General features: G+C 34.7%; 1 protein-coding gene across 3 annotated transcripts in view; it reads right to left on the minus strand.

Annotated features, from left to right (window-relative positions):
* TMEM71 (transmembrane protein 71) overlaps window positions 1-9,761 on the minus strand; it is a 37,744-nt gene extending 27,983 nt beyond the window's left edge. The window contains exons 1-4 of one of the 3 annotated variants that reach the window (XM_031947213.1): window positions 9,553-9,761; window positions 9,331-9,447; window positions 6,088-6,163; window positions 1,764-1,824 (exon numbers count right to left, since the gene is read on the minus strand). In XM_031947213.1, coding sequence (XP_031803073.1) covers window positions 1,764-1,824; window positions 6,088-6,127 — 101 coding nt within the window. In that variant the 5' untranslated portion in view covers window positions 6,128-6,163; window positions 9,331-9,447; window positions 9,553-9,761. Of the gene's footprint in view, window positions 1-1,763; window positions 1,825-6,087; window positions 6,164-9,330 lie in introns of all 3 variants that reach the window. The other 2 variants (XM_031947212.1, XM_031947211.1) reach the window with 2 other exon arrangements.
* Window positions 9,762-22,103: the final 12,342 nt, after the last annotated feature.

Consider the following 22,103-nt stretch of genomic DNA (forward strand, 5'->3'; position numbering starts at 1 on the left):
GTCAAGTATTAAATTATTTGGGGGATAATCACTATTCAGGATTATCCATATCACTACAAACCAAATTTTCTAACCCCAAGTCCAATACACCTCTCACTATATCACATATAAAATGAAAGTTCTAATAGAAAAATGGTCTATTTTACATGGCACCAAACTGATTCTTGGAGAGATCATTGTTATATAGCTAGTAAAGCACCAGAACAATGACTTTATGCTTCTTCATTGCAGTCCACTTCTCATTGGATCCTTGTGACAATGGCTAAGGTGTTGACTCCAAAGTCTTAATGGATTTTTAATTTATTGAAACGATAAAAGCTTTAAAATAGTATGAAGCTTCTTGGAATGCCTTGTCAGTTATAATAACAGCTTACAAATTTATTGTGCTTTAAATTTTGCTTTACATACACTACCTTATTCAAGATTCATAAATGCACTGTATGAAGTGTAAGATATAAGATTTCTTTAAATCTTCATTTTGTAATTGAGCGAAGTAAGACTCAGAGAGATGAATTGTCTTGTTCCCACAACTAAGAAGTATCAGAGCCTCTATGACATCCATCACTCTTATCTACTCCATGTATCATTTTGGGTATACTCCATTTCCAGCTCTAATGAAGAAGTTTCAATGTCTTTCAAAATTCCAAGGCTTTTTCTTGCAACTGCTGGGTCTCTCCCCAGCATCTTTTCTTTGTAAGGCTTTCAGAATTCTCTTTTCTTTTTTGTCTGTGAACAGTTCCAGTTTCTGAGTAACAATAAAGGTGTCTTAAGTTTTTAAGTTAATTCCCTAGAAGATCAAACAATTTGATTGGACTGTATTTCCCAAGAGATACCATTATATCCAATTCTTGACTCTTTTGACTTCAGCCTTGAATATTTGTAACAATCTGAGCAATTTTTAAGCTGATGCTTTAGAACAGATTCCTTCCAAGGGGCTAACAAAAAATGATCCCACCCTAAATTTCTTCAATTTGAGGACCCTCTCACATGGGTGTTTTCTATTGCTTTAAGACTGGGTACTCCATGGGGGCCTTAGATCTCCCCTTCTTCCCTTCTACTAGGACACAATAGAGCTAGGTCAGAGAAGCATAAGACTCCAAGTCTAAGTCAGATTGTAAGCTCTTTGGGGACAGACAGCTTAGGGAGCTGTTTTTTCTTTTTCTTTTTCTTTTTTTTTTTTGTAGAGCTTAGCAGTCTGACTGCAGGCCCCCTGATTTTTGCTTGAATACTTTAATAATGATGATAAACCTTTTTATAATGATTAATATGTATGAGACACTGTGAAAAGTGTTTTACAATTATTATCTCATTCTATCCTCACAATAACCCTAGAAGGCATCCATTTGGCAGATGAGTAAACTGAGGCAAAGAGAGGTTAAGTGGTTCACCCAGAGTCACATAGTTAAGGGTTTAAGGCCACTCTTGAACTGAGGTCTGCTGACTCCAGGTCCAGCTGCCCCTTATATCCATTGCAGTTCCTAGATGGCCCAAATTCCTCCAGGATCAAGCAGCTTACTACCTCAAAAATACCCAATGGCCAAAACTTCCACCACCATTCATCACAACTTCGTAGTCTGACTTGGAACCACCTAAAAGAGAATGGTCCAGAAAACCCCATATGACATATTGCCCTTCCCAAACACGGGTGAATCAATCAAAGAACCTTGTTCTTGAATAACTAGCAAAAGCAATAAATGAACCAGGCCACCAAGTTGGAATTTCCATTGCTTTTCCTATAGAAAAATTATAGCTTGTCAGAATACCTTGGGAAAATGCACTTAGGTGATAGAGTCCCACTTGATTCTCTTTCCAGTGTCGGAGAACCTAGGCAAATAGGCAAGAAGGAAGAAAAGGGAAGAAAAAAAAATCAGCAACCCTGATTAAACAGGAAAAACATAGTAAATAGTAGAAACTCTGTGCATGTGGTTGGTAAAAATCAAATGGCTGCCGTCCCACCCACAGAGCCCCTGTTAAGTCAGACAGAGTTTAAAAATTAATCCCTAATAGCAGTTTTGTCCTCAGTATCTGGAAACCAGCAGCCAGAAATAAACTATGTTCTTGGCTGTTCTGTCTATCTCTTGGGGTTTATTACTCTTCAGTCTCAGAGTACAGCTTTCCTTTGGAGATAAATTCATGAGGGCCAGAGGGGACATGAATAAATCATTACCACCCAACAGAGATCCATGAAATAGAGAAGGATCACATTTTGTGAGAAGAAAAAGAAACTTTAAATTCATCATAACAAGTATGATTAATTTATTTATTTGCCTGTGTATTTTGCCTGCTGGTAATTTGCAAAATTAAACTGTCTGCCAAAGACCCAGCCCTCTTCCTTAGGGCAAATTGGGAATATTTTGTTGTAAAAATAATAATGAAAGTTAGAAAGGTGGGTTCTTATTTTCATGTGACTTGTGATTTAAATGGTTAAAAGAGTATGTATGGTATGGTGGAAAGGGGAATGAACTGTCTTTTTCAGAAGAGGCTAGAACCCTTCTCACAACTTACACGTGATTTTCCTCTAGGTTCCTAATAATAATAGCAAACATTTAGATAAACTTCTCTAGGTACATTGATTCTTTTGGTCCTCCTGACAACTCTCTGAGGCAGGAACTACAAATATTCTGATCATCCTTCTTTTGGAGATGAGCAGACTGAACCCCAGAGACAACTGAAGTGATTTGTTCTTGATCATGGCACCAGTGGTTGCCATTTGCTCCTGATTGCAGCTCAGGAACTCTTTCCTCTATAATACTGTGCAAATTCTTGAACTACCCCAGGCAGGTAGCCTCATATCTCAGAGGGAAGTTGAGTTTCTTCATCTGTACAATCAATATAATAATATTTTTACTATCTACCTTCCAAGGTGGATAGTATTTGATGGGTATTTGGAAAGATCTACATAAAGTGTAGTATAAATACAGTCAATTATAATTGTGAATATAATGCACCTTAAATGTAATTGTGAATATAATGCTTTTATATTGAATCTGAAATAGAGATAACTGGATATGTGCTGCCATCAGTGTGTGTGGAGAATTTCCAAGACATCATTACACATGTATTTCTTGTCTCTCCCAATGGAATGTAAGTTTCTTGAAAACAAGGATTATTTCCCTTCTGTCTTTGTGTCCAGCACTAAAGCCAGTGCCTGGATTTTCTTTTTTTAATGTTGTCAATTGATTGCTGTTGTTGATTGAACACAGATGCAGATCAGCAGTCCTCTGGAACTTTTATTCTTAGAGAATAGTATAGGGCACTGAGAAGCTACAGTATCAAACAAATGGAATATATCTAACACAGGACTTAAATCTCGCTCTATCCTCCTATATGAATATATGTACTTGTATATAGATATATGTGCATATACATGGTATATATTATATATATACAGATGTGTATATTTATATACACAGCATATCAATTAGACATATGCACACATATGCAAATATAGGTGCACATGTGTACATACATACATTTCCATCATACACATATATTAGTAAGCATTCAGTCAATAAACATTAATTAAGAGCCAACTATATGCCAGGAACTAAGCTGCCCCAAAAAACCCAAAGCAAACAGTAGTCCTAGTTTTCCTGGGACTCATAATCTAAGGAGGAAGACAATATGCAAATGACTGTACAAACAAGTTATATAAAGATAAATAGGAAATAATCCACAGAAGGAAAGCACAAGAATTAAGAAGGATTAAAAAAGGTAAAATAGTATAGATGGAAATAGTATAGATGGAAAAGACCAGAAGGACTGGCACATAATCTTGGGGGGGGCGGTCATCCACTAACAGGTGTGACTGTTACTGATACTGGGATTCTGAGAAATGGTCCAAGAGATAAAAGAAGAACCAGGATGGAGAAAAGTCATGGAAACCTAGAGACAAGAGAATATCAAGAAGATAGAGATCAACTGTGTCAAAGGCTGCAGAGAAATCAAGAAAGATAAGGATTAAGAAAAAATTCTGCAATTAAGAGTTCACTGGTAACTTTGGAGAAAGCACTTTCAGTTGGACAAGAAGTTGGAAGCTAGACAACAGAGAATTAAGAAAAGAGTGGGAGGAAGAATTTAGCCACAGAGAGAGGAGGAATGATATAGGATCAACATCTTTTTCTGTATCATCATCATATCTAGCATTTATAAAATATCTACTATGTTCCAGGCCCTTTAAAATATTACCTCACTTGATCCTCACAACGTTGGAGAGTAGGTGCAGTTATTCCCATTTTACAGATGAGGAAACTGAGGGAAACAGAAGTTAAGCGGCTTGCCCAAGTCCACTCAGTTAATGTCTAAGGTCACACCTTAATTCAGATCTTCCTGACTCAATGTCCTGAGCTCTACCTATGGCACCACCTTACTGTCAAGGATGGATAAGTTAAATGAAGGTTTCTTTGAGAATGGAGAAATACAAATATATTTGTAGGCAGAGGGAAGCAGCCAGCAGCCAAAGGAAGATTACAGAGAAGGAAGAAGAATAGGAATGATAGGGATAATGTTCTTTTTTCCCCCATGGAAGTGGAATAGGATCATTTGTGCAAGAATCAGGGTTCGTCTGGGCAGTAAGTCGACTCTTTTTGTGACACAGGATTGAAGGAGGTGTCTGAGTAATGTGAGAGGAGAAGGATAGGAAAAGCTGGACTTATCTTGATTAGTAAAATTTGAAAGTAATTTTATTAGTAAATTTATTAGTAATTTTGTAATTACTAATTATAAATTATAAAGTAAAATTAGTATTTTATTAGTAAAATTTCAATTGAGAGTCTAGGGGCAGAGGGAATTAATGAGAAGATATGGAAAAGTCAGTTTGTGAGTCAATTGGGTAAATCATTTAGGAAAGGGTAAAAATATTCTACTTGAGATTATGTATCATACATTTGTAGTGAATTATTTTTGCATAGTTGCATGATTTCACTTTGCAGCCTGTGAATAAGAGTGAAGGAAGTAGATAATAGGAGTAGTCCAAGATGGAGATTTGACAGAGAAAGATTGGTTATAGAATTAAAGGGGCAAGCAATTCAAGAGAAATGGTTATTGTAGAGTTGATCTTCTTTATGTTGTGGTCAAGATAGGATAGTCAGTGATCAGCAGAAGGTGATAACCTGGGGAGTATCTGAGGGTTGGAAGAACTAGGATGGAGGTCAATCACAATGAAGAACAAGGTTAAGGACTTCGAGACAGAAGAAGATGACAACATACTGTGATAAAATAAGGGATTTTCAGAGTTAATAAACCTGGAAGTGGTGGATTTCTGGATAATGGAAAGACCAGCTTCACAGACTGTCTATAAAATGTTTTTAAACAGTTAGATTTATATTCAAAAGAAAAAAAAGCACACCAAAGCAGATGGTATTTACTAATTGCATTTCAGGCAACTTGGATGTCAACTGACTTCAATCTAAAAGATTGGAGGCAGAGAACTGGATTGGAAGAGCTCTGGAATCCTTGCCAGTTTTGATTATGCAAAAGATGTCCATTCCACTGTGACGGCAGATAGAGAATGTTTATAGATATAAAGTGATTTGTAAATTAGCAAAGGAGAAAAGAGTGACATGAGGTATTTTAGGTCTAGTCAGTGGCACTTTCTCAATTTATTTAAAGAAGAGAATCTGAATACTCAAATAGGACCGATTAACTTCAAGGGAACAAAATTGAGGGTGGTTTGAGGGAAAAATAAGAGGAAGGAAGAAACTTGAAACAGTCACCATGTGAACAACGCCCTTGTTTTTGCAAGTAGCTATCAAAAATCATTCAGCATTTTCCCCATGCTTAGAGTTTTGCATCTTAATTGTTGCTAATAAACAATCTTTCTTCTCATTTTTATGCACAGACATCTAAAAAAATCATGATTTTTTCATTGAAAGCAAAATAAAAAAACCAACAAAAACAAAAATACCCACAACCCACAACTTGCAATTTCTTTCAAAGAAAGAAATGAAGTCAGATTCATTGCCAAGCATTCTTTGCATTTAAGAAATGCAAACCACTGACAGATGGTTAATGGCACAAGTATCAGCAAAAATCAAAGCAAAAACTCTTTCAGAAGATAATTGTGCTGAGCAGAACTCAGACATTTACTTGCTATTGGTGTAGATGTAAGCTGAGAGATGCGGTACATGTTGGGAAGGCCACTTGTTCAAGCTTCACAGATTTTCTGCAAGAGAGATTAAGAAAAGGTTGATACATATTAAAAAGAGGATAATCCTAAAAATAAAAGCAGGTGGCATTTACTAATTGCTCTGGAGCCCATTTTCTTAAACTGTGGCTTGCAACCCCCATATGGAGTCTTGTAAATGAATGTAAGGATCAGGATATTATAATTTTTATCAGTAAATAATTTATTGCAATATCTATTTTATATACCTATATACTCAGGGTTACATAAACATTTCTTGGGCAAAAAGGGATCACAAAAGGAAAAAGTTTAAGAAGTCCTGTTCTAGAGTAGATTTGAACATCATCAATAAATATCTATAAGAGTGGGAAGCAGGGAATGAAGTTAAAGGATGCCTGAGGATCTTTACAAATTTTGCAATTCTATAATAAAATTTTAATGGCTTTACCTAATTTATAAGCATGTTTTTATTTTTCTTTAAGGAATAAGCTCATTCAAGTTGTGATAACTATTCCTTTAAATACATAAACTAAAAAGACTTCATGCAAGGCCATATGATATAATGCACAAATATTGAAGATGGCAAACAACAATACCTGAAAAATAACGGTTACATTTTTATTTTGGGTACATCTTGGCTATAAACTGTTAAACTATATTTGGATACGGGCCTGTGTTGTCTGCACAGCAACCTAGATTATGCATACTTTTCTATCAGGAAACGCCAGAGCTGTCATGTGTTTTATGTCAGCACAAGCATCCATAAGTGGCCTGAGCATTGCTGGACTCCTAAGAATAAGGCAGACGATACATATCCCAGGATGCATTTACAAATCCAGTTCGCAGGTGTTCATATTTTACTTTTCAATCATTTTAGTCACTAATGACACGCTAGTAAAAACATAGATAATAGGAATTTCAGTTGATGTTTATATAGCAAATATTTCCACATCCTGTTGCCTGATAAATGTATAATGCTTCACTGTTTAAAAAAAAAAGCCATAGAGCTAGAAGGGGCTTTAAGTATAGTCAAAATTTCTCCTTTTAAAGATGAAGAAAATGAACCTCAGGAGGTAATATAATAATAATATCAATAAGAACAACAACAAAATAAAAAAAACCAGAAACAAGCTAATATTTATATAGTGCATTAAGTTTTGCATATTATTTCATTCGATCCTTAGAAAGTAGAGAGTATAAAATAGAAACTATTCATTTGTTGTTGTTTTTCAGCTGTGTCCAATTCTTCATGACCCCATTAGGGATTTTCTTGGCAAAGAATAGTGGAATGGTTTGCCATTATCTTCTCCAGTTCATTTTACAGATGAGGAAAATGAGGCAAACAGGATTAAATGACTTGCCTGGGATCATACAGCTAATAAGGGTCTAGAAGAGGAGTTTTCCTAATTTCAAGCCTGAAACTCTGTCCACCTAGTTGTCAGGTTCCATCATTATATCCATTTCCTATGTGAGAAAACTGAATTTAAAAGAAGTTTAATTATTACCCCAGAGTTACCTAGTTAATAATTTGAGGTAAGATTTGAATTTAGTTTTTTTTTTTTCCCCTGATGTTAAATCTGTTGTATTTGTCTAAGTCTCGCAGGGAATTTGAGAAAAGAGCTGGTTCTAGGATGTACACCCATAATTCTCAGGTAGCACTTTTCCCATTTCATCAATATATGACAAGTCACTTTTCTTCTCAAGGACTCGATTTTCTTGTCTGTCAAATGGGAATAACAATACTTGTCCTAATAAATTCAGTTTTTGTGAAGAAAATCCTTTAAAATGTTAAAGTACTATACAAATGTAGATTTGGATATTTTAAAATTTTTGTTTTGTTCACAACGGTGATTTTAATAAAAAATCAGTGGAAAAACCTCACTATGAGCAGACCCCACTGTAAATTAATCTTTAAGAACTACCATAGAATATTAGTTACCCATAATCATAGAATTAGTAGTAATATGAGCTAGAAATGAACCAGGTTCATATATTTGGAGACTGGCTCTTATAATTCCATGTGTGTGTTTTCATACATACCTATATTATATACACACACACACACAATGCACATGTGTGTGACATTCATGCACATATATGTTGGTTGCATAAGAAAATATGACAATAAATACATTCGTTTATTATTCTTGTTTTAATATAGCTCACATGAATTTTTAAAAGAATGGGGATTTAATTTATATAAAAAATGTTAGTATAGACTAATTGAGATTGCAATCCTATGACTTATTGAATCCTAGGTTTCAAATAAATCCTTAAAGATCATCTAGTCCAATTGCCTCATTTTAAAAAAGAAAAAAACTAAGACTTAGAGAAGTGAAAATAATTCAAAAAGCCAAGTGACTTATCCAGGGTCTATATAACTAGTAATAAATACCAGAGGTGAGATTTGAGCCTGTGTTCTAGTTTCTGTAACTTCAAGTATATGAAGTTTCTCACCAAGAAAATTGATCTCACAGTGCAGATGGGCAAGGGAGCTAGCTGCATCTTCTTTTAGAGAACTACTTGCTGCACTCTGAAGTTGTTGACTTGCTGGAATATGAACTCAGGATTTGCTCACTTTGAGGTCAGCTCTCAATGTATTCTGCAACCCTACCTTTCAGTGTTACAAGAATAGCAATGTGTATGTATGTGACTGCAAAGTGAGAAATCAACAAGGTCCATAGTACCAGAATGTTTTAAAAACAACAGTAATAGTAAGAACTAACATTTACTCATGTTAGTATAGAACTTAATTTTTTTCTTTTGAGCAAATCAAGCCAAGGAATGTAAATGCAACTTACTAATTATCTTCAAGAGTAACTGAACCCTTACATTCCTTTAACATATTTTCAATTAAAACCAGAAATTAATTAGTTTGAGATGTTGAATTTAAAAATAGTTATCATCTTGATTTTGGAATAGGGTAAGTCTAAACATGCACTATTCAAATTGATGCATTTTAATCTCTTTCTCACTAATAACTAAATTGAATTTTAAGGTAACTACTCATTCAATAACCAGCAAGCAAGCTGCTCCAAACACTACAGTTCTGTAGTTATATATAATTATACTGAAATACATTTGATCTAGAATTGGTAAACATTAAGTCTTTGTTTCTAAACCCATTTAAAGCAAAGAAAAAAATAATCTGGTTTAACAGGCTGCTCAAATGATTAGTCTGTCTCTAAGAAAGAATTAGCTCATACGTTGTAAGGCTGAAGGGACTCCCGAGGGTCTTCTTTCCATTGACAGTGACAAAAAGATTGCAATTCAGGACTTCCCAGATCTGACAGTCAGGGGAGAAATCCTAGAGTTTGCTGCTTCTGCTGAAAAAGGCATCAGAATGTCAACAGGTGCAGACATCTTGCAAGTAAGAAGAATGTACTCTTCTCTCTAATTAAAAGAAGTAAACACTTTCAGATACCCACCCCCCACAGAGAGGCATTCATGCATGCAAATGCACATGCACACATGCACATATACACTACAGTTTAGTCAGCCCCAAAAACTTCTCCTGAATTTGTAACATTGTTCTCAGCTGCTTGCTCAGACAGGGCAGCTTGTAGGTCTTGGGAAAGGAAAGCAGCTCTTCGACCCCGCTTGTTTCCTTTCAAAAACAGTCTATGCAATCAGAAGGCAGGGAGGCAGAATGAGGTCACATTTCCTGTTGGTTCTCACATCACAGGCATTGGCTTTGAAGAGCGCACTCAAGTTCACTATTAGGTTCCTGAACCACCCAGAAAGGGGAGGAGATAGGGGGATAAGAGTGGGATGCTGCCCAGGAACTGGGAGGGTCTTGTGGTCCAAAGCTCCAGGCAAGCTAGAAATAGCTAGAAGTAGCATTCTAACACTACAAATACAACTAACTAACAATTCTTCTGATTAGGATTTTCTGAATTAATTCACCATCTCTCTCATTTTGGATGCAAACAGAGCTTTCAATTTCATCTCTTATTTCTGCACTTCTCTATTTCTGATTGCTACTAGTCGATGCTCAGTGCTCAGGTTTTTATTATTATTTTATAATAATATGTTTAAATATTATTATTAATAATATTATACATAACATAATATATAACACATAATAACATCGTTATTAATTATGTAACATATTGTATAATTATTAATATTAAAATAATATTTCATTATTTTTCTTTAGAGAATACTGAAGTGATTCAGGCTAAATGGAGCCTCAGTCACTTAGTCTTTTGAAAATCCTGATGACCATTAACAGGATTGAGCCACAGAGCCCTGAGCTTTACAAAGAAAACAGCTGCTCATGTTTTTATATTTCCATAATAATTCCAATTAACACCTCGACGGCTACCAAATAATTAGACAATCTTAATTTTGTGAACAATAAAAAATAAGCTTCATGAAAATTTATTGAAATAAGTAATGAATCTATAGTTGCTAATTATTGGAATATATAATATACTAAAATTTGTGGTGTGGGTGATGCTATGGACTTGTGATTTTTGTCAATTTGGAGAACTATGTATAGAAAGATAGTCCTTCACTATCCAGATGGTCAACTTTTTAACCAATTAATCAGCAAGCATTTAGTAAGCACAAAACATGATCTTTAGGATCCCCACCATTTAAGGAATTGATAATCTAGGAGTTTGATAGGAGGGCAAAATGGAAAGTTCTAATATACCTATATTATACAAGTATAATAAATAGTTATAAAATGTCATATGAGACACAAGGGGAATCTGTGAAAACATGTCTGATGATGATAGCTTTTGAGTTGAATTTAAAAGGAAGAGTGGGTTTCTAGTCCCTGTTCTTCAGCTTACATCCATCCTATTGAACAAACTTAAAATATACACATATAACTAAAAACAACAAAAGTACTGGGCAAATTTTGGGATGAGGTAGGACTGGTAGGTGATGATAGTATGCAAGAAAATTTCCTGTAGAAGGTAATGTTTGAATTTGGAAAGAAATTTGGATGCAATGAAAATAGGATTGTAAGAAACAAAAAGAAGAGGGAGTGAATTAGTGGCACTGGGAGACCCTCTGTGCTTTATAAATCTGTCAGAATATTGCCTGGGAAGACCAAGATAACATGCGCTCTTCCCTTAGTCACACAAGTGGATTGTGTCAGAATCAGGACTTGAAGGCTGGTTCTCTCAAGTATATTAAGACTGACAAATGTTGATTTACTGATACTCTGGGCAAAAATCTCTACTCGCTATTTGGAAGTGTATAAAGGCAAGAAATATTAAGTGCCAACTGGGTGCAGAGAACTATATTAGGAACTGAAGGAGCTACAAAACTTAAAATAGACATGGTCCTAACATCAAGGAACTGATAATATAGAAGGGTGATGAGAGGGCTAAACAGATAGCTCTGAAACACCTATATTATATAAGTACAATAAATAGGAAATATCTAGTGGAGTCCCAGGGAAATCAGGAAAAAATTTTCTGATGGTGATAGCTTTTGAGTTATATTTAAAAGACAGGATGTATGTTAAATAAATGAAAAGAAGAAAAGACATTCCAAGCATAGAAGAGTAGTCAGAGAAAAGGCAAAATGACAAGAGAACTCAGTGAATTGAATACTGGGAAAAAAGAGAGAGAGAGAGAGAGAGAGAGAGAGAGAGAGAGAGAGCGCGCTAGCTATCCTGGCTGGAGCATAAGAATGCAAGGGGTACAGTGAGGGGAGGGGAGAGACAGTGGTGGTATAATATGAAATAAGCCTGGAAATTTAGGATGGAAAAGTAAGTGGAAAGATAGGGAGGGCCTGAAGAGCTTAAAATTTTTATCTGGGAGATGGTAAGGAGCCACTGAGATTTTTAAGTAGAAAGTTAAATGGTAAACAAATCAAGAAATATTAATTAAATACACATTATGTGCTGGACACCATAGAAAATAATGTATCTTCTTAAGGACCAACCAGGGAAGCAGAAGGAACATACATAAAAGAAATATCTAACACTGTTAAGGCTGTATGAAGTACATGCCAAATAGATGATACCAAGATAGCATTTAAAATTCAGAGAAGGGAGCTATTGCTATGGACTGAGTTATCAGAGGAAAAAGTAACTGTCGGGTCTTCAGCTTTATAAAGCATTCAAATGGGAAGGACAGTGTTGCACATTTCAGCTGAAAAGAATAGTACGTGCAAAACTTTGAAAGTGGGAACATGTCGGCTACATACTTGGAAGAAATGGCCCATAAGTACAACACTAAGACTGGAGCAGAGGATGCAAGCAGGACAGAGATTTTAGGTGAAGTTAGAAAGGTAGGTTAGGGATATTTTGTGGGGTGATTTATATCCCAGGCTAAGTAATTTCTATTTTATCTTGTAGGTGATAGGGAGCCACTGAAATTTTGGAGACTAATAAAGCATGATAGCATTGTAATCAGTTCCAAGAGTACTCAGAAGACTCAGCTTTCTGTGTTACTAAAGTAAAATAGATGTTCAATATGTGAAAGCAATTACAAGTTGTAAATAGATTAATTATTTTACTAGTACACTATTCCCTTTTTCTGTTGCTTGCTCTTAATTGGGTATGATCATTTCTATGTTTAGAATGGGAGATGTTGGCTCTAAAATTCCCAAAGTTAGGATCGCAGAAATCATTTAACCCAAGTCCCCATCGTGCAGTTAAACTCATCATGGTGTTTCTAGAATTTCAATTTGTAGCTTCTCCAATTGATTCCATTCAGCTTGCTTTACATATTGATTAATTTCTCAAATGTATTCCGGGGTACTCTTTTCTTCCTTTTCAATTCCAAGTTCAATTCAACGTCAATCTATAGTATCTGCTCAAGAACTATATCGTGGGGGGTGACTCAAAGGGGTTGATAGTCAAAGACTATCTGTCCAACTGCATATCACAATTTATATCGTCCACCTGCGTACTGTGATAAAATGCAATATGATATAATTAGATCTCCAGAGATCATGGTTAGGGGCAGCTAAGATACAGCCAAGCCCTTCTTGGGAACACACAGCCTTCTTTCCACTACCTCTCCTCCACACTACTTTCCACATCGTGCTTGAAGAACTGCAATAAAACAACATTATAATTGTTATTACCTCTTGAAAGGGCACATTACCAGCTGACTAACAACATTCCACTCATCTTATTGGCCACTGCTTGTGCCAGAACTCCCTTTCCTGGGCATCTCTTCCTCATATGGTCTTTCTCTTCCTTAAAAAGAATGAGCCAAACGTCCCAAGTCGTTGTACATCTCCACACCTTGTTCTCCTAACCGAAGACTTCCTGTAAAGAGATGCATTCCCACATCTTCCCTACTGTAGTATTCTTATTGGCTATCTTTTCTATGTTAAAGTAACTGTTGGGGAGCAAAAGGCTGGCTGTGATGGTACATGGCTATTTCTACTACTAGGGAGGGAGACAGAAAACAGACAGAGACAGAGACAGAGATGGATGGACAAGGGGAGAGAAAGAAGAGAGAGAGAAAGAGAGAGAGAGAGAGAGAGAGGAGAGAGAGAGCACAAATGGTAATGCTGAAGGGAAGGTCAGAAGACTAGATGACAAGGATGTTGTAGTGATGCTAAAATGATCAAAACATCTGAAAAGTCTCTGCTAGGCACTGTGCTAAGTGCTTCACAAATATTTCATCTGATCTTTACAACAACCTCATAAAGAAGGTGCTGTCCCATGGGCCAGTGTTATCCTATGGAGCCAAAAACCAGCTGTGAAAGAGCAAACTGATCTCCTTGTCTCACTAAGTATTGTCTTCCCTGCCCTTTCACCAGTTTTGGCCAATAAGGTAAACTGCCTCACCTATGGTGGGGATTGGAGGAGAGGAAAAAAAGGAAGGAAGGAAGGAAGGAAGGAAGGAAGGAAGGAAGGAAGGAAGGAAGGAAGGAAGGAAGGAAGGAAGGAAAGAAGGAAGGAAAAGAGGGAGGGAGGGAGGGAGGAAGGAAGGAAGCAAGGAAGGAAGGAAGGAGAAAGGGAGGGAGGGAGGAGGAAGGGGGATCTGTTTTGTAGCAAAATGTTAATGCTCAAGTTTTGTCATTAAACAATATTTATTTACTATGTGCCAGGCTGTATGCTAAACTTGATGATATGTTTTCTATTTATTGTTAGGGAAAGGTATAGCTATAGATATAGAGCTTTTCTGTTTTTTACACTTCCAGTCTATAGCACATCTTGTACATAACAGGTTTTAAGTAAATGATGATAGTAAGTGTGATAGGAGCTGGGCTTGTTGTATGAGCTTCAAGGAGGAACTGGGACTTCTGTGAAGAAGAGCAGAAAACCCATGTTGTTGAAACTGTCTCCTCCTCCTTCTTGTCCTTCTCTTTCTCCTCCTCCTCCTTTTCCTCTTCTTCCTCCTCCTTGTCCTCTTTCTTCTCCCTCTCACTGTCCTCCTTTTGATTCTCCTTTTCCTTTTTCTCTACTTCCTTTTCTTTCTCTCCCTCTCCTTCCTCTTCTTCCTGCTTCTCCTCCTCCTCTTCTTCTTCTTGCTTATCCTCCTCCTCCTCCTTCTCCTCTTCTATATCTTCCTCTTTCTCCTCCTATTCCTCCTCCTCCACTTCCTTTTCTTCATCCTTGTCCTCCTCTTTCTCCTCTTCTATATCCTCCTCCTTTTCCTCCTATTCCTCCTCCTCCTCTTCTTCTCCCTCTCCTTGTCCTCCTTCTGATTCTCCTTTTCTTTCTTCTTCACTTCCTTTTTTCCTCTTCCTCCTCCTCCTTCTCTTTCTGCTTCTCCTCCTCTTCCTCCTCCTTGTCCTCTTTCTTCTCCCTCTCATTGTCCTCCTGATTCTCCTTTTCTCTTCTCCTTCTCCTTCCTCTTCCTTTTCCTCCTCCTTTTCCTCCTCCTTCTACTTCTCCACCACGCCTCTTCTTTCTCCGCCTCCTGCTCCTCTCTACATTTGTCTTTGCTATTTTCATATCTATCAAGAAGGTAGCAGGGGCAGGAAAAATCAGAGCAGATGATCATTCCAATCACTTGCCTCTTGAAGCATAACCCCCCCCCCCAGCTACATGATAACTGGTTTCAGAGAACATATTTGAGTTGCTTGGAAAGGGGAGTGGGAAGAAGAAGGGGGAGATAGAAGAATCAAAACAAAGGATATTTTCTTGAGTTCTTGATCTGGTAACTGTATGCAAAGGAGAGTAGTATGTCATGTATTTTTTTTTTAACTTTGAGGTACATTCTTTTAATCTCTTAATTAATAAAGTGGTTTTTATTGTATCCTACAATCCATGAGTGCCTCATGACATTAATCCCTGGAGCCTGAATTACTGGATTGGTTTAGTTTAGACCAAGATTCAGAAAAGCAGGGAGAATGGAGATCTATCAAAATTCTTGACTGATAAAAGGTGAATCAAATCACAAGATTCTGAAACACTCAGAATATATCCAGGTCCCAATACAGCCCCCTTCTTGTCTACCATGAGGATTTTGCCTTACCCTAAATTCATCTCAGAATATTCTCAAGTGAAGCAGTCACCTTGCATTGATCAAACTTGACCTTTACTAAAGTCTAAACAAGGACTAAACAGAACAAAGTACCCATTAAGAGTTGATACTTTCTAATGGATATTAAATCAGTATAATTCCCCTTACTCTCAAGTATTACTTCTGATTTCATGTCTTATTGATTTTGGGGCTTTTCCAATTCTGCCCCCATTTGTCCACCACTCCCCAAAGGTCATAGCTCCTGTTTTTTAGATTTCATTCTCACACGTGAATTCCCATTCCTTTGCTCAGTTTTCCAGTTTTCACTAGGAGCCTTAGACTGCCTTTCTCTCCATCTTGACCTGGAAGAAGATATCAGCATTTCTCCCATCTGGAGTCATCAGGACAAAAGAGGTTATGATCTGGGAGTTAGAAGAGATCAGATATATCCTTCTCATTTTACAGATGAGGAAACTGAGGCTCAGGAAAATTCAGTGACTTGTCTAGGTTCACATGACTAGTCTCTAGAATGGGATTTGAAGCCAATTCCTCCATGCTCTGTTAGCATGTTAATGTTAACATTAGCAATTCTTAAAATATGGTCCTTGGACATTGAAGGTCCCCAGAACTCTTTCAGGAGGTCAATGAAATCAAAACAATTTTCATAATGATACTAAGTTGTTATTGCCTACTAAAATATTTCTTCTTTTTCCAATTATATATCTATGTGAAGTCAGATTTTCTTCACATACTTCAACCAGAAAAACTTATCACAACAGATTGGATACAGAATCTAGCTATCTTCTATTAAGGTAAAGATTAAAGAAAAATAGGGAAAACACTGCTACTCTTTTCACTGATTAAAAACTGATTATTTTTATAAAAATGTTATTTATGTTAACATATAGATTATTATTTTATAATTATTATATGATAAAATAAATTAAATATATTTTAAGTTTTATTTAAATTTTTAAAATGTGGTAAATATAGACACAAATTACACATAGAAAAGTTTTGAGGATTCTCAGCAATTTTTAAGAGTATAAAGGGATACTGAGACCAAAAAGTTTGAGGACTGTTAGCCTAAACTATACTACTTCTCAAAAAAATGCAAACATTTGATCATACCTGGGATTTCATTGATATGGTGAACTACAAATTAGAAAATTCAATCAGTCCATGTCAGCTCCTATTCTTAAACAGTTGCCTGAGTACTGAGAAGTTCTAATAGTGAGTCAATCAACAAGAATATTTTAAGCTCTTACTTTGCAATAGGCACTGTGATAAACACTGGGAAAACAAAGAAAAGCAAAAATTGGTCCTAGTCTTCAAGTTCATTCTAATTTGGGAGACAAGATAAAATTCACTGTACACATTAGATATACACAATGTAAATGGAAGGTCATCTCAGAAGAAAGGAACCTGCAAGGACCTCTAGTAGATGATACCTCCTTGTTCTAGTTCCTAACAACCACAGATCATCCCCAACTGCTGACTGACCTGGTTGCCCAAGTTTTAGCTAAGTTTTACTTTTCCATTGAATGCAGAGATTTAAAATGGCAGTATTGGTTGCTCAAATTCTCCTGGTATCTATCTCTATTTCATCTGAATAAACATCTGACTAAGCAAGAATTATCCAACTAGCTATAACACCTGTCTCAAGGTCTTGAAGTTGCTTTCCTTCATAACAATAATAATAACCTGTCAGCCTAATTACCACCCACCAGTATAGTGGACTCTTAATGCATTCCCAAAACACTCCTCAGTCAAGCCCAAATGAATTAGTTTTATCAATATAAAATAAGGAAAATACTAAATGTTAATAGAGTTAAGGTTATGTTATAGAATCATGCGTGACACACCTGTTAATTTCTATCTAATTTTTATTTTCCCTATATTTTATATGCTCTCCTTAAAGAAAATGTAAAAGAAAAAAGAAAAAGAAAATGTATTTTCTTGGTTGTGTTTTGTTACCCGTTTTCCCAGTAAATCTTACTGTGGGACATGTTTTGCACAAACATTAAAGAGGAAGCAACAAAATACCCACAAACTTTTGTTGGCAAAAACAAAATTGAGGTTTTATTAATGTTTTATTAATGTTGTAAAAGGTCCAGCTTCATTCCTTGCCACCACCACTACTTCTCCATGGTATGCATGCAGTCTGCCTACTTTGTGGAAGTTATTTACAATGCTGTAGATCTGAAATGATCTAATCTGTTCCTTTTCATAAAATCATTAAGACCAAATGCAGCAAATAATAAATTCATAGAAATTTCTACAGATAGAATATTAGAAATTATTTATCCAGGTAAATTACATATCTTACCTTTGAATTTTTTTGTGGATATTTCTTGTTTTTATATCACCTTCATTTTCACAAATACCTCTTGTTCTTCCTCTCTTCAGAGAACAATCTCTTGCAACAAAAAAATGAAAAAGAATTTTTTTGCTTTATCTGATAATTGCAGTTCCTTTTTTTAAAATTCATGATTGCATAATAAATTTTTTCCATTATATCATTCTTTAAGCTATCTTTTCCTTCATAAATGAATTTCTTTTATACAACAGATTGCTGTTTGTTTTATTTTATATTGTCATTTTTTCTATTAGGCTGTTTAATTCATTTAGATTAATAATTATTATTATTAAACTTTATAAGCATTAAATGTCTGAGACCAGATTTGAATTTAGAACTTCTGACTGTATGGCCAGTGCTTATCCACTGCATAATCTACCTGCCCCTCCTTCACATATTTTTTTATTGATTTTGTATCTTATTCTTTTTTATGTACTTTGTCCCTGTGATTAATTTTGCTCCTGCTATTTATATGCGAGTTTATCCCCATATATTCTCCCCACTTTCCCAACTATATTGTTTGATTATCATCTTTGAGTTTATTTAAATTTTAAATTTCTGTCTTTATTTTATTTTATTCTGGTTTTTTTTTTTTTTTCTACTTTAATTTTGCCCTACCCCACTGCCATTTAATTATAAAGTGGCTCTTTACTCTTTTCTCTTGTGAGTTCCTTGAGGTCAGGGATTGTCTTCATTGTCCTTTCATATTGTGCTAATGTGTTTGGCACAAAGAGTAGGGGCTTAATAATGTTTATTCTTTGCTAGCTTGATAAACTTCTGCTTTTTTTACTCTAATTTTACTATACCCATTTCTAAGAAGTTTTTCCCTACTTCCTTTTTTATATTTCTGAATTTTATTTTCTGATTCAAGGCCCTTGTTTACTTTGCGATTTTCTATATGTATACTTACAGGTCACATGAACAAGAAAATGATGGAAAAAACATTTTCATTGATCTCCAATATTCCTAAGACCACCACAAAAAAGAAATTATGTGTCACAGATAATAAGGCAATTTCAGATCTCTAAGATATACTAAAGTACCCAAAGAAAAAGACAATATGAATAAAATAAACTTTCAAAAGCCCATATCAAATTCTATACCACAATAACAAATTCAGACAACCATTATAGAAGAGGAAAAATCATTCCAAAAACCCACAAAATGCATCAAATATCTGGGGATCAGTCTACCAAAGTACACAAAAGTTTTATATAGATCCAATTACAAAATTCTCCTTCAAAAAATAGAGGACAATTTAAATATCTGAAATACTATTCAGTGCTTATAGTAGCATAATAAAACTACCATAATATCAAATTTAACATGCACTTCAATTCTATATAAATCAAATTACCAAAGGGAATACCTTGTAGAACTTGATAAAATAATACAAAATTCATTTGAAAAAACAAATGATCTCAAATATCAAAGGAAATTATGAAGGGGAGGGAGAATAGCATAGCAGGAATAGCACTTCTAGGCCTCAGAATACATTATAAAATACCAGTCATAAAAACCATCATTAAAAAAAAACCCAAAGAAGCAGATGAATGCAACAGACCAAACAAGGTAGAATTGGAAACAATGAGATTCAATAACCCAATGTTCAATAAAGCAGAAAAGAGAAATTACATAGAAAAAACATCCTCACTTTTTAATAAAAAAGAAAAGAAAATTGATGGGGAAATTATAAAAGATTCTGGCCAAAATTAGGCCTATATTCGCATTGTAGGCTATATCATTCTATACATTCTGAATTGATACAGGACTTTAATATTAAAGATAACATAAAAACAGAAGAAAAACAGATCATAGACATTTCATAACTATGGATAGGAAAAGTATTCATAAGTAACAAGGGATTAAACACAATTACAAAAATAAATAATTTTGATTAACATGAAAGTGAAAACTTTCTCCACAGACAATATTAAGACATGTAAGATAAGAAGGAAAGAGGTCAAATGGGAAATAATCTGTATGTCAAATTTCTCTGATAAGAGTTTGCTTCCAAGATATAGAGAAAGAGATAGACAGAGAGATGTAAAGACATATAAAATTGGATATGAACAAATAATTCTCAAAATAACTACAAAGTATTCATAACCACATGAAAGAATGCTTCAAATCACTAATAATAAAAGAAACACCAAAATAATTCTAATGTTGCATTTCACATCCAGGAAATTGTTAAAAATGATTTTTTAAAAATGGAAAAATTGTCAAGAGATTGTTGGAGGGGTTATGAGTTGATAGTTGTTCTAATGCATAGTTGGTGGAGTTATAAATTGCTACAATTTTGAAAATCAATTGGAATTATGGAAATGAAGTAATTAAAATATCTATACTCATTGATCTAGAGATTCAATTACCATACTTATACTCCAAAGAAGCCCCCATAAGAAGAAAGTCTCCATGTATGCTAAACTATAGGTGGATATTTTTGTGATGGCAAAGAATTGGATAAAAAAATTTAAATGGAATAAAGAAAACTATATGCTATACAGACAAAGCAAAAGAAAGTGTAGCAAAATTATAAAATTTAAGCATGACTCCCCCTCAAAAAAAAAAAAAAAAGAGAATGAAAGGCCATTCCCAACCTACCATTTCATGGAGGTGACAGGTATATATTGAATTGTTGCACATTGCACATATTTTTTGTACATTTCCAATATATTGAGCAGTTGTACTAATTTTTCCTTTTAATTTTTAATAAGTACTATTTAATATTATTTTTAAAATAATTTTTTCTGTTTTATTTTGAGCTTAAATAAAATAAGCATCTATATAACAGATAGAATAGGGGAAAAAAGAATTGCACATAAAACTGCAAATCTATTATGTATAATTTGCCTTTTAAATACATTATAAAGTTATTTAATTTTCTTTTTCCCCCTCATTTTTTCTCCCTATCCTAGAGATGACTACCATCAGATACAAATATGTATATATATATATATGTATATACACATACGTGTGTGTGTGTGTGTGGAAAGAGAGAGAGAGAGAGAGAGAGAGAGAGAACCATACTATATTCTATTTATCAATTCTTTTTCTGGGTACAGATAGCATTTTCCTTCATAGGATCTTTGTAGTTAATTGGATATTTATAACAAGTAAAATGACTGGTCACCCAGAGTTGTTCTTAGAACAAAATTGATGTTACTATATAGAATGTTGTCTTGTTTCACCTCATTTCATTCATCATTATTTCTTGTAAGTCTTTCTATGTTTTTTCTGAGATCATTCAACTCAAAATTTCTTAAAACAATTATATTTCGAGCAGGACCAGGAGATCATTAAATACGTCAACAACAATACTATATGATGACCAGTTCTGATGGACCTGGCCATCCTCAGCAACAAGATCAACCAAATCATTTCCAATGGAGCAGTAATGAACTGAACCAGCTATGCCCAGAAAAAGAACTCTGGGAGATGACTAAAAACCATTACATTGAATTCCCAATCCCTATATTTATGCCCACCTGCATTTTTGATTTCCTTCACAAGCTAATTGTACAATATTTCAGAGTCTGATTCTTTTTGTACAGCAAAATAACGTTTTGGTCATGTATACTTATTGTGTATCTAATTTATATTTTAATATATTTAACATCTACTGGTCATCCTGCCATCTGGGGGAGGGAGTGGGGGGTAAGAGGTGAAAAATTGGAACAAGAGGTTTGGCAATTGTTAATGCTGTAAAGTTACCCATGCATATATCTTGTAAATAAAAGGCTATTAAAAAAAATAAAAAAAATAAACATAAAAAACCAATTATATTTCATCATGATCATAATTTCAACTTGTTTAGCAATTCCTCCATTGACAGTCATTCATTCAGTTTCCAGCTCTTTACCATTTTTGTTTTTGTTTATTTTTTTTTTTTTAGAATTAATTGGTCTTGTAAAGTTTGATAGAAGTCACTTGTAAATCCTTCTGGTACTGGTGCTTTTTTCTTAGGAAGCTCATTAGTGGCCTGTTCATTTTTTTTTTCTAAAAGATGTTTATTCAGATATTCTATTTCTTTTTTTGCTAATCTAGGAAGTTTATATTTTTGTAAATATTCTTCCATATTACTTAGATTTGTAGGCATATAACTGGGCAAAGTAACATCTTATAAATGTTTTGATTTCATCTTTACTGGTAACAATCACTTTTTTAATACTAGTGATTAGGTTTTCTTTTTAAAAAAAAAAACACTAACCAATGGTTTATC

The sequence above is a fragment of the Sarcophilus harrisii genome, chromosome 1, assembly GCF_902635505.1.
Source record: "Sarcophilus harrisii chromosome 1, mSarHar1.11, whole genome shotgun sequence".
In the NCBI taxonomy this organism is placed as follows: Eukaryota; Metazoa; Chordata; class Mammalia; order Dasyuromorphia; family Dasyuridae; genus Sarcophilus; species Sarcophilus harrisii.